Source organism: Taudactylus pleione, unplaced genomic scaffold (assembly GCF_031769625.1).
Source record: "Taudactylus pleione unplaced genomic scaffold, aTauple2 ptg000242l, whole genome shotgun sequence".
NCBI lineage: Eukaryota > Metazoa > Chordata > Amphibia > Anura > Myobatrachidae > Taudactylus > Taudactylus pleione.
Genome location: NW_028284644.1, coordinates 8,876,330 through 8,891,958, shown reverse-complemented (window position 1 = coordinate 8,891,958; position 15,629 = coordinate 8,876,330). Strand labels below are relative to the sequence as shown.

Sequence of the window (15,629 nt, the reverse complement as noted above, 5' to 3'; positions counted from 1 at the left end):
CATGATCTTGACTTATCTTGAAGTGAGTACATCTTTGCTTTTCAACTGGATTGTCTCTCTCCCCTTAGTGGTGAAATCAGTATATGCTATATGAACGAATAGAGAATTACTACACATTGTTGGTCTTCTCTTTTATTACATGCTCCTTCATTATTGAGGATAAGAATACTCCAACATAATTCCACTAAACATATCTGGAGGACATATGTAAAGGACAATTTTTAATGAATAAGTGATTATTGATATTTATTGAATCTATTCGGGTTGAGCACCTTCGATCTTCATTTATCTTTTTTTATGACTATTAGTGTTTCCTGTTTTGGGGGGGGGGGGCAGGAAATAGTGCAGATTGGGCTGCTTCAGTGACCTGTTTGCACCCTGATTTACTCTATACATTATTTCATCATTATACATATTTATGAGAGTCATGGAGACGGATTCTGAGTCAGACGCTGCAACGTCCGTATCTGCGTCTTTTGCCGGTCTTGGGTCTGTGGCTTTATGCAGATGCAGCTACAAAGCCCTTTCCCTGGTGTACATCAATGTGTCTGAATGTGCAAGGACTGAGACGCCCACAGTCAGTGTCTGTAGACACGGAAATACCGATTGGTGCGTCTTTAGACACCACAACCGGTCATACCATCAAAACTAGCACCAGACCTATGGCAGGTGCAGCTTCTCTGTCTTAGTATAGACTCCTATGTTAGAGGTTCGGCGCCTCTGTACCGTTTTCAGCTACACACCTGCGATTCTCCCATACAGTAGGTACAACATTTCCATGGAGTAGCCCCAGCGTCCACTTCACAACTAAGAAGTTACTGGCACCTGCGCCCCCAGCAGCTGGTGCTTAGTGTACCAGGCCAGGGGTAACATGAAGAAAATAAAAATATTGAATGAGTGACATTATATGTCACCCATTCAGTGTTTTAGGACTTCCAACATATTGGCACACTAGTTTGTCCTAATTTTAGTGCTGGCCCAGAACATCACTTTCTACACTTGATCTGGAACGTGTCTCTGCTCAGTTGATGTGTCATGTAGCCATTATGGGCCCAAATCATACACAGCAGTGCCTATTGGCGATCTCCCTATGCGACTTTATGCAAATGCTGCTACAAACTCCTTACCTTGTGTACATCCGAATGTGCAAGGACTGAGATGTACACTATCAGCACCTGTGCAGGAAGTAATACAGATTGTTGCTTCCTTATATGTCACCAGTGGTTGCACCATGGAAACTTGCACCAGTCCTATGGCAGGTGCAGTTTCTACATCTGACCATGGACTCCTATGCCTGCGGCTGTGCATCTGTGAACGCAGTATTGACACTCATGAGACAATCCCATAACACGCCCACTGAACGGACCATTTTGGCATTCTAGCTATCTCCCAGTCACCGCTCAGGAACGCCCATCACTTTCCCATAACATTACTGATACTGTCCGTCTAGATCGCAACAGCGCCTTTGTGCGTATACTCTGTGTAACACATGCGCCATAGGACGTAAGACATTTTCACACATACACAGTTGCAAAACAATCGCTCAACTACACTGGCATGGCTTGGTGATTGCTTGCAATTCAGAATCAGGTTCTATATGTAATAAGTTATTGATACAATAGACTGGATGTGCTTGTGTTTATTGTGTATACAAAAAGGTCACATTAAGCAGGATAGCATATTGCATTATAACTTTATTAGGTAGCCCTAGAATGGGGAAGGGCTGCTCTTACATAGGAGGGAAGCAAAGGATATTCATGGCCAGTTGCAGCAGCTGCATGTTATATCAAACACTAAACCATCTTGACACGTCATGATGTGGGTAGTTCCACCTTCACACATGTAGAATTTTTGGGGATTTAACGGGTTTGCATGAATGCCATCACTTTTACCCTCACAGAAATTGGGGTCTTCATCATCGGTTGGCGGAACAGATGGAGTGGTGACTGGGGGCTGTGGTGTACTGCCCCCAGGTTCAGCTGTAGTTGTAGCAGTGGTTGTGGGAATGGGTGGTGTGCCACCACATACCTCCCCAGGGCAGTTTAAGGTTGAACCTACAAAGTAAAATAATACATTTATCATAAATATACCTATCCTTTCATACATTAACAAATAATCTACTTAATTGCACTATAATTAAAACATAAGCAATAATGAATACAGTATTTGGAATGACAAATAAAAAGGTCGACAGTCAATATGTGAACACCAAATAGTCAACATGTAATAGGTCTACAGCAGTGATTCCCAACCTCAGTCCTCAAGGCACACTAACGGTCCTGGTTTTAGTTATATCCATGATTGTGCACAGATGGTTAAATCAAAATAACTGAGATATTAATTTAGTCACTTGTGCTGAAGTATGTCTATCCCTAAAACCTGGACTGTTAGTGTGCCTTGAGGACCGTGGTTGGGAACCCCTGGTCTACAGGGACAAAAGGTCGACAGAGTTAAAAGGTTCTGCCTCTGACGAAGCTGTGATAACAGGGAAATGCATTAGCCACTTAATGCTGGAGGCGTTAAGTGCCTAGGGGCATTTGGAATGCCATATCGATTCCAAACCTAGGGCCGGCAAATATTTGGGGCACCTACAGTAGATGGGTGAACGGCAACTGTTTACCACAGTTGGAGCTCAGCTCCGACCGGGCAGCTCAGCGTGCAGCCAGGAGCGGGGAAGAGGCTGAATGGGCAGGCGGCTGCTCTGGCTGCCGTGGACCACAATTGTGACCGGGTAGCATATACCCGGGATCGTAGAGGAGGCAATGTGGGGACCAGCTAGCAGAACGGGTCAGCTTCCGGCGATAATAATAAGTCAAGCTGACTCATTATTATTATGCTGCAGCCGGCTTGGTGCAATAACAAATAAGGAGGATGAAGGCGATCCCGCACCGCACCGCACCTCACCTCACCTCTACGTCCCTCCTCTCACTCTGGCTGAGTGAGACCCAGTTGTTCAAGCGCCCCGTCCCCGCTGGCTGCCAATCATTTGACTCCTGTCAGAGTCACAGAGTTCCCGCTGTGCGTGTCCAATAGGTAATGTGAATGGTGCCTCCCCTTCCGCCTGTGGCTGGAACAAGATGTGGCTCAGCTGTTTCATTCTTGTTCAGAGGAACCTCCCCGACGGGACTCTAGTAGTAGAGCAGACAGCTCTCACACCGATCACTACTGTGAGTAAAAACTATAATGGCGTAGTTTAGTGGGTGGTCAGGAGGGCAGTGATTGTAAATATACAATTCAATAAATATACATAAACAGGGGGGTAATAGTTCAATAAATTTTTAATAAATATATAGTACATAGAGGCGGTGGGTCATTGATGGGCTTTGTTTGGCCGGTGCATAGGAGCCATGAGCGGACAGACAGTGGGGTGACCTGGAGTTTTTTTTGGTATCCCACATGGGGGGGGGGGCACCTGCAAAAATCATGCCTAGGGCACTAATTTGGCTAGGGCCGGCTCTGGCTGGAGAGATACTATACCACTGCCAAAATCTGTTTACAAGTCCCAGAAACACTCATTGATCGGATGCCAGTGGATCAGCTGTTTCTACGGAGCCTTAGACACATGGAATAGTTTATCCACAATCCACGCACTGGAACAGCCGCACAGTACCAGGTTTTATGTACAGCGGGGCAAACCATCCCGCAGACTGCAGCTGCTTACTGTACATCACCGCCCCGTACCTGGCATTTACTGTGCCGCAGGAGCTGCAATACTGCTCCGACCCACGGACTTTCTGCACAAACATACAGTGCCCAGAGACACACGGAGTTTCTACCCACGGGAGACTGTGTAGGATAACAGAGATCTACATATCCACCTCCACGGCTTCTCCGGGCACCCATTGCTATCTTCCATCCAGGGTGACCACCTCAGGGCAAACAGGTACTGTAAAACCAAGTGTTCGTGGACTCGTGTGCAGTCCATGATTTGTCTTTAAGGGGCTTGACACGCAGCCCATTCACGGGTACCCCTTATTCCTTTGACTCTTTAAAACATCGGGACATTACTCTAAATCTATAAACTGAGTACATACTGCATTGGTTGGACATTGAAAATAATTTCTTCAATTGTTCCGTGGAATCATTTTTTATTACTATATGTCTGAATCCATTTTAGATCAAAGCAAATTTGCTTCCCATGCGCACACCCTCCAGCAATCTATCCATGTGCATTTGCTGAGATTTTCATTTTATATTATTTACTATTTTTGTTGTTTATGCATGTGTGGGGATTGTATTCCCCATTTTATATGTGTAAGATTTTTTATTACTATTCACACTGTTGAGTATCTAACTTCTGTATTTATATTATATTATTACATTAAATTAATTTATATTGACTGCTTTAAGCACTGCCTACCTTTCATGTGATTTTATAGGGTTAAAAGGTTGACAGGTTCAAATGGTCATGGTTTTTATGTTTTTTTTTCAACATTTTAAGGTTAGGCACTTGGGGGGGGCATAGTTAGGGTAACGTTTAGGCACTAGGGGGAGTGTTAGGGTTAAATAAAATAAAAATGTGTTGAACAATTTTGTGTCCACCTTTTACACTGTCGACCTATTGTACCTGACAACCTTTTGTACGGTACTTGTCGACCTATTGACTGTCAACCTTTTATACTACACCCAATGAATACATAATAAATATTGGAGATGTTTTATTTTGAATCCAGAAACCTTATGACAAAACAAGGAAAAAAAACAAACCAAAAGCCATAAATAAATATTCATAACAAATATGGATTGTTATCGTATAAATAATCAAATAATTATTAGTTCTGTTACAGAACTGTAAAAATAAATACAAAAGTAGTAATAAGTAGGAACAGTATAATAATCTTTCATTAAAGTCTCCATGTTAATGATGCAGCAGCAATAGCATATTCAGGGTGAGGCAGATGGGAAAAGTGCCCTGGGCACCACATTTTGGGGAAGTAATTTTTAATGTTTAATTTTTTTTTTTAGAATTCCACTTCTAGGTTATGAAAATCACATTTTATCAATGTTTTTGGAGATATCCCGCAAATAATTATTGATAAATAGCCCCTATGTCCTCAGAATGAACAGATATGGAATACTATTTAACATGCCAATTGTTCTGGATATTTATAGAAAAAAAGAATAAAAGAAAATATGAGATATGGTAAGAACTTACCCTTGTTATCTCTATTTCTACGAAGTCCATAGGGTTCCACAGGATACCTTGGGGTATAGGTGTGACGTCAGTCGCAGGGCACCAAAGAGTTAAGCTTTCAGCCTCCCAGGATGCACTAGGTCCCCCTCCTATACCCCGCCCCCGAGCCAAGGCACCTCAGTTAGTTACCAAGCCATAGGCCGGAGGAGGAGAAGGAAGAGAGAGAACAAAGATCTGGACACATACAAGAATCACATTCTCACCAGAGGGAGACGGAAAACCGGTGACCAGAGCAAAGCCCATCTGCAGCACAGGTGCGACAGGGCGGGAGTCCTGTGGAACCCTATGGACTTCGTAGAAATAGAGATAACAAGGGTAAGTTCTTACCATATCTCATATTTTCTACTTCAGGGTCCATAGGGTATCCACAGGATACCTTGGGGATGTCCCAAAGCAGTATCCTTTAAGGGTGGGGACGCTCCTGTGCAGAAAGGAGAATCCGCCGCCCGAAGGAAGCATCCTGAGAGGCGAAGGTGTCAAACCTGTAATACCTCACGAAGGTATGGACAGAAGACCACGTAGCAGCCTTGCAGATCTGAACTGCCGAGGCACCACGTCGAGCTGCCCACGAAGGACCCACAGACCTAGTGGAATGAGCCTTCAGAGAAGGAGGGACCGGTAGGCCTTCATGAAGATAAGCTTCAGAAATAGCCATACGGATCCAGGCTGCCAAAGTTTGCTTTGAAGCAGGCCAACCCTTTTTACGGAAGCCAAAGAGGACAAACAAAGCGTCCGACTTCCTAAACGAAGAAGTGCGGTCAACATAAGTCCTTAAGGCCCGCACAACATCCAAAGAGGCCTCACCCACGGAAAGACCCGGTGAGTTAAAGGCCGGAACAACTATTTCCTCGTTAATATGAAACTGGGAAACAACTTTGGGAAGAAACTCGGGCCGAGTGCGGAGCACTGCCCTGTTCCCATAAAAAACCAAGAAAGGGGGTCTACAAGAAAGAGCCCCTAACTCAGAAACACGCCTGGCCGAAGCAATGGCCAGAAGGAAAACAGTCTTAGCTGTTAGCCATTTAAGATCCACTGAGCCCAGTGGTTCAAACGGCGGTCCTTGGAGAGCCCTCAGGACCACAGCCAAATCCCAAGGCGCCACAGGTGGAACAAAGGGCGGCTGAATGCGGAGAACACCCTGCATAAAGGTGCGCACATCCGGGATTGTAGCAATCCTACGGTGAAACCAGACAGATAGGGCCGAAACCTGTACCTTCAAAGAAGCAAGGCGAAGCCCATGATCTAGTCCCGCTTGCAGGAAGGCGAGAATCCGAGACAGACGAAACTCCCGCGGTGCATAACCTCTCGGTCGACACCACTGGAAGAACGTATGCCACACGCGATGGTATATCCTCGCGGAAGACGGTTTCCGAGCTCGTAACATGGTACGCACCACAGAGCTGGAAAACCCCCGGGACCTCAGCATGGCCGTCTCAACAGCCACGCCGTCAAAGACAGCCGAGTTAGGTCCGGGTGAAGGCAAGGACCCTGAGACAGAAGGTCCGGTCGTAGCGGCAACCGCAGAGGAATGTCCACGGACAGACCCTGAAGGTCTGAGAACCAGTGCCGTCTGGGCCACGCGGGAGCTATCAACAGGAGCGTCCCTCCTTCCTGTTTGAATTTCCGGATTACCCGTGGAAGAAGGGAGACCGGAGGGAACAGGTATGCGAACCGGAACGTCCACCGGACGGACAGAGCATCCACCAGAGACGCCCCTTCGTCTCTTGTGCGAGACCCGTACACCGGCAACTTGTTGTTGTGCCGGGACGCCATGAGGTCGATTTCTGGAAGACCCCACCTGTCCACCAGTAGTTGAAAAACGTCCGGGTGCAGGGACCATTCCCCCGGATGAACGTCCTGGCGACTTAGAAAGTCCGCCTCCCAATTGAGCACTCCCGGGATGAAAACCGCTGATATGGCCGGAAGATTGCGCTCCGCCCAAACCAGGATCCGAGAGACCTCTACGAGAGCCGCCCGACTGCGAGTTCCTCCTTGCCTGTTTATGTAGGCCACGGTGGTAGCGTTGTCCGACTGGACCTGCACCGGGCGACCCTGGAGAAACCGCTGTGCCTGCTGGAGAGCATTGAAGACCGCACGGAGTTCCAAGATATTTATTGGAAGCTCCGCTTCTGTCGGCGTCCACCTGCCCTGGAACAAGTGTGGACCCGAAACTGCTCCCCAGCCCCGAAGACTGGCGTCCGTTGTCAACAGGACCCAATTTGGAACCCAGAACGGACGTCCCTTGTTGAGGTGGGTCGTCTGTAACCACCACGTAAGGGACAGGCGAACCTCCTGGGTGAGCACAATCGTCTGGGACTTCAGAGACTGAGTCAGCCCGTTCCACTTGGACAGGATCAGGTGCTGCAGAGGTCTGGAGTGAAACTGGGCGTATTCCACCATGTCGAACACCGACACCATGGAGCCCAGTAACCTCATCGCCGAGTGTAAGGACACCCGGCGGCTGTGCAGACAACTGCGCACCCTTGACTGTAAAGCAGAGATCTTGTCCTCCGTCACGAAGATCCTTTGCTGTCCCGAGTCCAATAAGGCTCCAAGATGCAGAATCCTCCGAGACGGGATTAGAGTGGACTTCTGCCAGTTGATTAGCCAGCCGTGCCGTTGCAGCAGTGCAATGGTCAGGTCCAAGTGGCGTAACAGGAGCTCTGGAGATCCTGCCACCAATAACAGGTCGTCCAAATACGGCAACATGCGGACTCCCTGCAGCCGCAGAGAAGCCGCCATGACCGCCATCACCTTGGTGAAAACACGTGGTGCTGTTGCCAGGCCAAAAGGTAACGCCCGAAACTGGAAGTGGTCGCTGCTGATTGCAAACCTGAGGAACTGTTGATGGCGCCAAAGAATAGGGACATGCAGGTAAGCGTCCTGTATGTCCAATGACACCAAGTAGTCCCCAGGTTCCAGCGCCAGAATGATGGACCGTAGGGTCTCCATCCGAAACTTCGGGACCCGCAAAGACTTGTTGAGTGCTTTGAGGTTGAGAATCGGACGATATGACCCATTGGGTTTCTGTACCAAAAATAGATTTGAATAGAAACCCTGGCCCCTCTGGGAGAATGGAACCGCCACTATAACTCCAGCCTGGAGCATAGTGTGCAATACCTTCCGCAGCTCCGTAGCCTTGTTCCGGTCTGATGGGAGACCCGTGGTGAAGAAGCGAGCCGGGGGTCTGTGCCGGAAGGAGAGGGCGTATCCGTGGGAAACCATCTCCAGAACCCAAGTGTCTGTCGTAGTAGTCGACCAACACTGGGCGAACTGTAGCAGGCGGCCTCCCACCCTGGGATCCCCCAAAGGGAGGCCCGGACCGTCAGGCCGCAGGCTTGCCATCTGGCTTGGGGGCCGGACGTCTGGTACTCCATGCCTGCTTCCGGGGCTTGACCGATTTCTTAGGGCCAGCCTGTCGAGGAAACGACTGTGGTTTGGGCCTGCCCTGGGCCCTAGATGACCGAAAGGACGATGGTCCCGAACCAGAAGGAGCAGCGGCCGACGGGAGACAGGCAGATTTGGCTGCCGCCAGCGTGGCCACAATCTTATCCAGATCCGGCCCGAAGAGAACTTCTCCGGTAAACGGCAACGCTTCCAGACCTTTCTTGGAATCTGCGTCCGCCTTCCAGGATCGCAGCCACAAGGTGCGACGAGCAGCTACCGCTGCTGAAGAAATTCTAGACACCAGAGTACTAATGTCTAGAGCCGCCTCGTTGATGTAGGTGGCCGAATCACGGAGATTGCCAATCAACTCCGCCTGATCGGCCGGACAGTCGGATTCAAAAGAAGCCTCTAATGAATCCGCCCAGCGCTCCATCGCTCTGGCAACCCAGCAAATGGCCATAGCCGGCCGTGCTGCCCCCCCTGCAAGGGAATAAGCGGACTTCAGGCAGATTTCTACCTTGCGGTCCGTAGCATCCTTAAGGGAGGACATGGATGGCATCGGCAATGTGGCACTACGGACAAGACGGGTCACGTGAGAATCCACCTGTGGAGGGGATTCCCACTTCGCAAAATAATTATCCGCGAACGGATAAGCCACCGCCAGGCGTCTCTGCGGCTGGTATCTTTTGCCAGGTTGTTTCCACGCCTCCTCTAAATGGTCCACCAACTGACCCGAAAGAGGAAAGACTGTGGCATCGCCCTTCACATCTTTGAAAAAGGCATACTTAGATTTAGCCGCTGGGGGAACTTCGTCCTCAATCACCAAGGCTGTGCGGACCGCCCGAATAAGTCCAGGAATATATACTTTGGACTTAGCATCAGCGTCCTTAGTATGGAGAGGTTCCTGATCGTAAGGATCTAGAATCTCCCCATCATCAGACGTCCCTTCGTCATCCTCATAAGGAGCGGACAGAGACGCCACCGGCCTTTTATGAGACCGCATCACAGACTCCCCTTGCAACACATCCGACAAGTGCTGTACAGAACTCGTCAGGGAGTTAACCCACGCTGGCTCCTGAGAACCCGGGAGCGGGGAAATAGGGAGACTGTGGGGTACCACCAATTGTCGTGGGAACCCCTGCATGGGTGACGACACCACAGACTGCTGGGACAAACCCATCGGAGTAAACGCGGGCTGCGGAGCTAACTGGCCCACTAAAGCTGTTAACGCCTGAGCGAAACAAGCCCAGGGCGGCTCCTGTACCGGTGCTGTAACCGTAATAGGCCGCGCCATGGACAAACACTGCCGGCAAAGGCCCTCCGCGCTACCCTCCCCCTCCGCTAACGGTACTTTGCACGTGGTACACTGTAGCCGGAGGGGAAAATCACTTTCAGACATGATGGCACCACGTATGTGACCTCTCTCACCAATTAAGTATTAAATAGGCGAGAGACCACCCTGCAGCACCGCACCGCAAGGGCTTTAGCAGAAAGAACAGGGACAGTAATAAAGCTGACAGTTTAGAGAAGAAAAGATTACAGGCAGCAGCGCTAGCACAGTCACATACAATGCAGAAAAATAACAATTCCTGCACTAACAGCGCTGATCACTCAACTACACAGACACAGGGCCTGGTAGGACACAGCGCTGCATACACAGACCTGACCACAGCGGAGGAGAGGTATGCGGGGGGACCCAGACCACGATGCTTCCTTCCAGCGCTTCCAGCAGCGTTCACCATGCGTTCTGGAGAAGATGGCCGCCGAGGAGCAGAGAGAAGCTGGCCTGGGGGAGGAGCGCTGCCACAGGACCAGTCGGCAGCATGCAGAGAGGGCTGTGTGCAGCGGGGGAGGCGCCGGCTGTGAGACAGGGAAGGCGCGCTCCCCTGGCATGCATTTAACCCCTGGGACGCCGCAGCGCTACCGCTCTGCTGCGGTCCGCTGTCCCAGGGGGTAGTGGAAGCGCAGGTTGGTCGCCTGGCTCCACGCTGCAGCCAGTCCCCAGGGAGCCCCCTGCCTGGGGACTTAGGACCATGTGATCAGCGGGGACCCACCGCGGGACCCCGCTGCTTACCTCTGTCCCCCTTGAATCCGGCCATGGTCCGGAGCATCTGGGGTCACCGCTAGCTGTGACCCCAGACGCCCACCAGCATCCCCGGATCAGTACCGGCGTTCTGGTACCGGCGGGGTGTAGGGAAGACAGCATGGACGTCAGGACTGACTGTCCATGCTGTTCATCCAGTTGTGCAGCCACAGCTGCATGAAGAATAAGCTTCAGGGGCTCTGCTAGCCCCCACTCCAACAGGTGCACCCGACTCCGGCCGGGCACCAAACTAAACTGAGGTGCCTTGGCTCGGGGGCGGGGTATAGGAGGGGGACCTAGTGCATCCTGGGAGGCTGAAAGCTTAACTCTTTGGTGCCCTGCGACTGACGTCACACCTATACCCCAAGGTATCCTGTGGATACCCTATGGACCCTGAAGTAGAAACTATATTTACAAATATATTTTCCCTCATACCTTCCAGCAGGGATTTCAGGTGGCCTATCAATGGATATTTCCCTTCATTGCAGAATGATCCCAGGAAATCATCTAAATCAATGGCCCAAACCATAGCTCCACCGAAACCACTTTCCTTCAAAAGCTTCACCTAGGAAATAAGGGAGAAATCATTACAAATAGTCATGCACATTCCTTACAATGTCCTGTAATGCTGAATTCAACTCCATCTAATAATAATTATGGGCTTTATTTATAAGGACAATCTATTCCCTTTGTGGGCAGTCTCATAATAAATAAAAGGAACAGATAGCAGCCTGCTTGTTCCTTAAATGTGGTGCTCCTGTAAGGATACCTTATAGTCAAAAGGTTACTCTCTTCTCAATCAAGTGCTTCATCTTTTAGGACATTGCATCCAAACATAATTTCAGTTGCTATGGGGTGACGCCACCATAAGGGGCATATCTACATAAGTCATTGTGCAGAAAGTCCTCTGAAAACTAAGCTTTTTGGGTGGCGTGAGCCATTTTAGTCTTTAGGCTACATTATTAATTTTTTGTTCATTGCAGGGAACTACCGCCTGCACGTGCATGTGATGTCTGAGACCAGCCCATGTGCATTCAGCAAACCCAGTTAATAGAAAGTAATGTTATAGTGGTAGCTATTACGTTTTCTTTTTACTCCGTACAGGCTCCTATTGGAGTCCATGTCCTTGCATGAATTTTTGATACATTACCCTAATAAAGAATTTCTTATTTGCATGATAAGATATGAATATACTTATTTGGGCTAAAATGCGGGCATAATAATTACACCCCTAAAGGATGGATCTAATTTCCCTTGTACCTATACAAAGCGACATCTGAACACCATCTTACTTTGCAGTCGTAACTCTCTTTGTTGTCAAATCCAACCCACTCATTATCCTTGCAAGCATATGGCACCCTCTGGTCTGGAATCCATTTCACTGTGGTCCCTGTAAGCCAAGTACAGATCTAAAGAGAGTTTAGCATAGAGTATACTGTTAAAAACGAGGACATCATTGCAATGTTAGCAAAGTAAAAATATATATGTTACACCATGGATTTGGATGACAACACTATCACACTTACATATAAAAAAAATATCATATTACATTCTAATTATGTCACGGACCCGGTTCCAAGATAGTCCAATCTCTAACCGCTGTCTGTAACTTTGACAAGATTAGCACTCACTTGAGCTTGTTTGATGTGAAGGTGATACAGTTAATAAAAAAACACCGACTGGTCTGTCTACAGTAATGATTACACTCCCAAGTATCTCTCACACTCACTATTCATTTCCCAATTATGGCCAACATGGAAAGGATTTCAGGAGCGACAAACTCCCAAGTAGGAAGTTTCCAATCTCCCTATGCTTCTACAACTAATTCCCAGGTATGATTATCCACATAATAACCTGTAGTACAGATATGTAGCATGGATAACCCAAACTCACAAGCAAAGTGGATCCGATAAGAATCATGGAGACCAGTCTTATTAAATGAAGTTTAATATCAGAAAGAAACTCACAATGCTTAAAGTACATACATTAAAAATTTTTAACAAGAACGACATACCAAGATATTTTACAAAGATAAAAAAGATAAGACGCAAGAAGATGGCGTAATTTCCAATGTCAGATTGCCTCCCAAAAGTTGTACAGAGTTCTGCATGTGGAATATTTATCCCTATCCGTGTGTCAAGTTGCCCCCCCCCCCCCCCCATCCTTTCCTTGGCTTTCTGTGTCAATGCAAATTAGTAAAGATCCTGCTTGTCAACATAACATTCCTTTGGTGAGGGGAATTGCACTATACAAGCCAACCACGTGTATGAATGTCAACTAGATGGGTACGTATAGTGAATGGCACCAGGTCCTATTAGGATGAATGATCATATACCTTTCAGCATATCCGATAAGACTTGCAGTCAGGAAAAGCAAAAATATTTATTCCACCGATTTAAAAACACATTCATGTGAATTCATAAACAACACCATAAAATATAAGATAACACAATTAGGGGTAAATTTACTAAGATTCGAGATGACCATCTCGGGTGATTTAATAATTTTTTTCATGGCAAAAGTCGGGTGAGTTAAAGAGAGATTTCTCTCATCTCACTCGTAAAACTCGGGTGAGATAGCAATCTCGAATCAAATCACCATCAGGCCAAATCGGAAGTACTTTTCACCTCAAACATACATCTCTCAAATTTACCAAGAATCGAGATGACAAGCTCGGGTGCGATAGGAGCAAACTCTCAGTCAAAATCACTTTTCAAACTCTCAACCCCCTGAGCTGTGAGATGGTCAGAAACATGGTTAAAATAGGGTTAATTTAAAAAAAATTCCGTGAGGTCAGAAACACTAATGAGCCCCGGACTGTTCAAAACCAGTTTGGGATGACTAAGTAGAGGGAAAAAATTGCGTAGGGTCTCCCTCTACTTAGTACAACCAGCACTGGTGTAACCCTTCTATATATATTGCTGGTAGGGATATAGGGTTACTACTTAATAGGAAGTAAGTGCCTCCACCCAAACTATTAGTTAATTTACAGGGTTTCCCAAACAACCTCTGTGTGATGCACAATGGTAAAATATGCAATCCTAGTGTAAATACATACAGTCAGTCAAGATGCATATGGTATATAGCAATGCATTTATAATAGTTTTACCACCCGAATCCTTTCTTCTCTTGCAGGAGGCCGTAGTCCGGGTTCGTTCCTGTGTCACCACTATGTAAGTATTACTCAACAATTTACAATTAACAGTTCTTATTCTTTATAAGATGAAAAGTAAGTAACATGTGCATATATTACACTCTTACACTACAGTCTCGATTAAGGATTAAAATATTACACTCATCAAACAGTTGTACATAGTCTTTTACCCTTATAAACTTCAATTGTACCAATCAAGGAATGTCTCTATGAAATGTCCTTTGGTAATATGTGACTCCTTAAGTGAACACAAAGTCTTGTTTATGCATCCCCTATCTAGGGTAAAAGTCTCGGCAAAATGTATACTTTCTCCGGGATTAACTTGCTCAGCAATTTATAGTTATAAGGTAATCCGACCTTCCTGAAATGGAAAGATTCCCCTGTGGGATATAGTGTAGAGCCAAAGCAAGTAAGCTAGGTGCTATAGCAGTATTTCAATATTAGTAGGCTGCACAGGGAGTATTACAAGTGACTATGAACTCCTATTTCTCTGGAACAGTAAGATCCCTGATGATAATACTGCTTAGATTAAATAGTCTATATTCCAAGCTGCGGTTATAAAAAAGACAGTGCACACTGCTATCTTGTTATAGAAGATTCCTCTTAATACCACCGGTGCACTCCTATAATGTCTGTCCCTGTACAGCTGTTAGTATCCTTCCTTAGAAACTAAAGAAAAGTCTTACAGTCTCTGACTGCCTTTGCTGTAATGAAAAAGCGTAGAGCCTTCAGCAAGTTAGGTGCTGTTGAAACCCCAAAAGTCTTTGACTAACTGACTGCTCCTTTAAAATGTATTGCATTGAGTCTAAAGGTGCCCACACACATACCGACTTGCTCCCAATCAGCCAATGTACACGATTTCCCCTGAACTCTCCCTGAACTCTCCCCAGGCAGTCGTGGTCACGATTTGGAGTTAAAAATGTCCAATCTGACTTAAGATCTATCGTGCAGCCAGTGCATTGTATCCCAGATTGGCTAATCTGCCCAACATCACGGCAGATCTGAAGATGCGATGTACGACGAGGAGGGACGCGCATCGGCATCGTGATCAAGTGTAGAAACTCACGATTTGACCATTTTTTACATGATCTGTAGTCACGATTCGTCGAAATCGGCCAAATTGGATGAAAAGTCGGTATGTGTGTGGGCACCTTAAGTTGTTCTGAAGCTATATTTAACCCCTTCAGGGTCTAATGCAAGTATGTGCTGCTCCACTCCCTGGCCTCTTGCCCAGTTAGTAGTGTCCTATGCTATGTAGGCAACTGGGTAATGTGACCTGTGGTGAGTATGGGTTAACTGGTTACTCACAGTGCCTATTGAGAGACGCACTGCTGCGGCGACTCACTCCAGGGATTTCCCAGCTCGGCTAGGATCACCACCTCTCCTCTTCTTATGAACTAGAAGGGGCTTCCCCTTCCTTTGACGCATCTGGCCGCCGGGTTACTCCCCCAGCACTCAGCTGATGCCGGCGCCGCATCACCGCTGCTTCTGCTGCCGGGTCCGCCTCTGTCTCTGATGCGCCCAGAGACCTCAGGCACCTCCTCCTGGCAGACGCCGGCGCCCAGTTTACACGGCCGGCTCCTCCTCTACTGACGCTGGTGCCTGGTCACTGCCGACCATTTCCTGCCGGACGCAGGAGTCACCAGCGCCGATCAGGCTTGCCCCTCACTGGCCTCCGCTGTAGCTACTCAGTGCTCTCGCTTCATTAGCGCCTGGTGAGTAGCTCGGCAGGCACTGGAGGGGGGAACTGCATTCTGCCCCTTGCCGCTAGCGCAGCTCTTATATACCCTCACACTAATGCCGCGTGACCT

General features: G+C 47.7%; 1 protein-coding gene across 2 annotated transcripts in view; it reads right to left on the bottom strand.

Annotated features, from left to right (window-relative positions):
* Positions 1 to 1,676: 1,676 nt before the first annotated feature.
* Positions 1,677 to 15,629, bottom strand: part of LOC148516750 (acidic mammalian chitinase-like) — a 37,301-nt gene continuing 23,348 nt past the window's right edge. Inside the window, exons 9-11 of one of the 2 annotated variants that reach the window (XM_088479652.1) lie at positions 11,957 to 12,073; positions 11,100 to 11,229; positions 1,677 to 2,054 (exon numbers count right to left, since the gene is read on the bottom strand). In XM_088479652.1, coding sequence (XP_088335778.1) covers positions 1,756 to 2,054; positions 11,100 to 11,229; positions 11,957 to 12,073 — 546 coding nt within the window. In that variant the 3' untranslated portion in view covers positions 1,677 to 1,755. Of the gene's footprint in view, positions 2,055 to 2,909; positions 3,086 to 11,099; positions 11,230 to 11,956; positions 12,074 to 15,629 lie in introns of those variants that run through there. The other variant, XR_015879385.1, reaches the window with a different exon arrangement.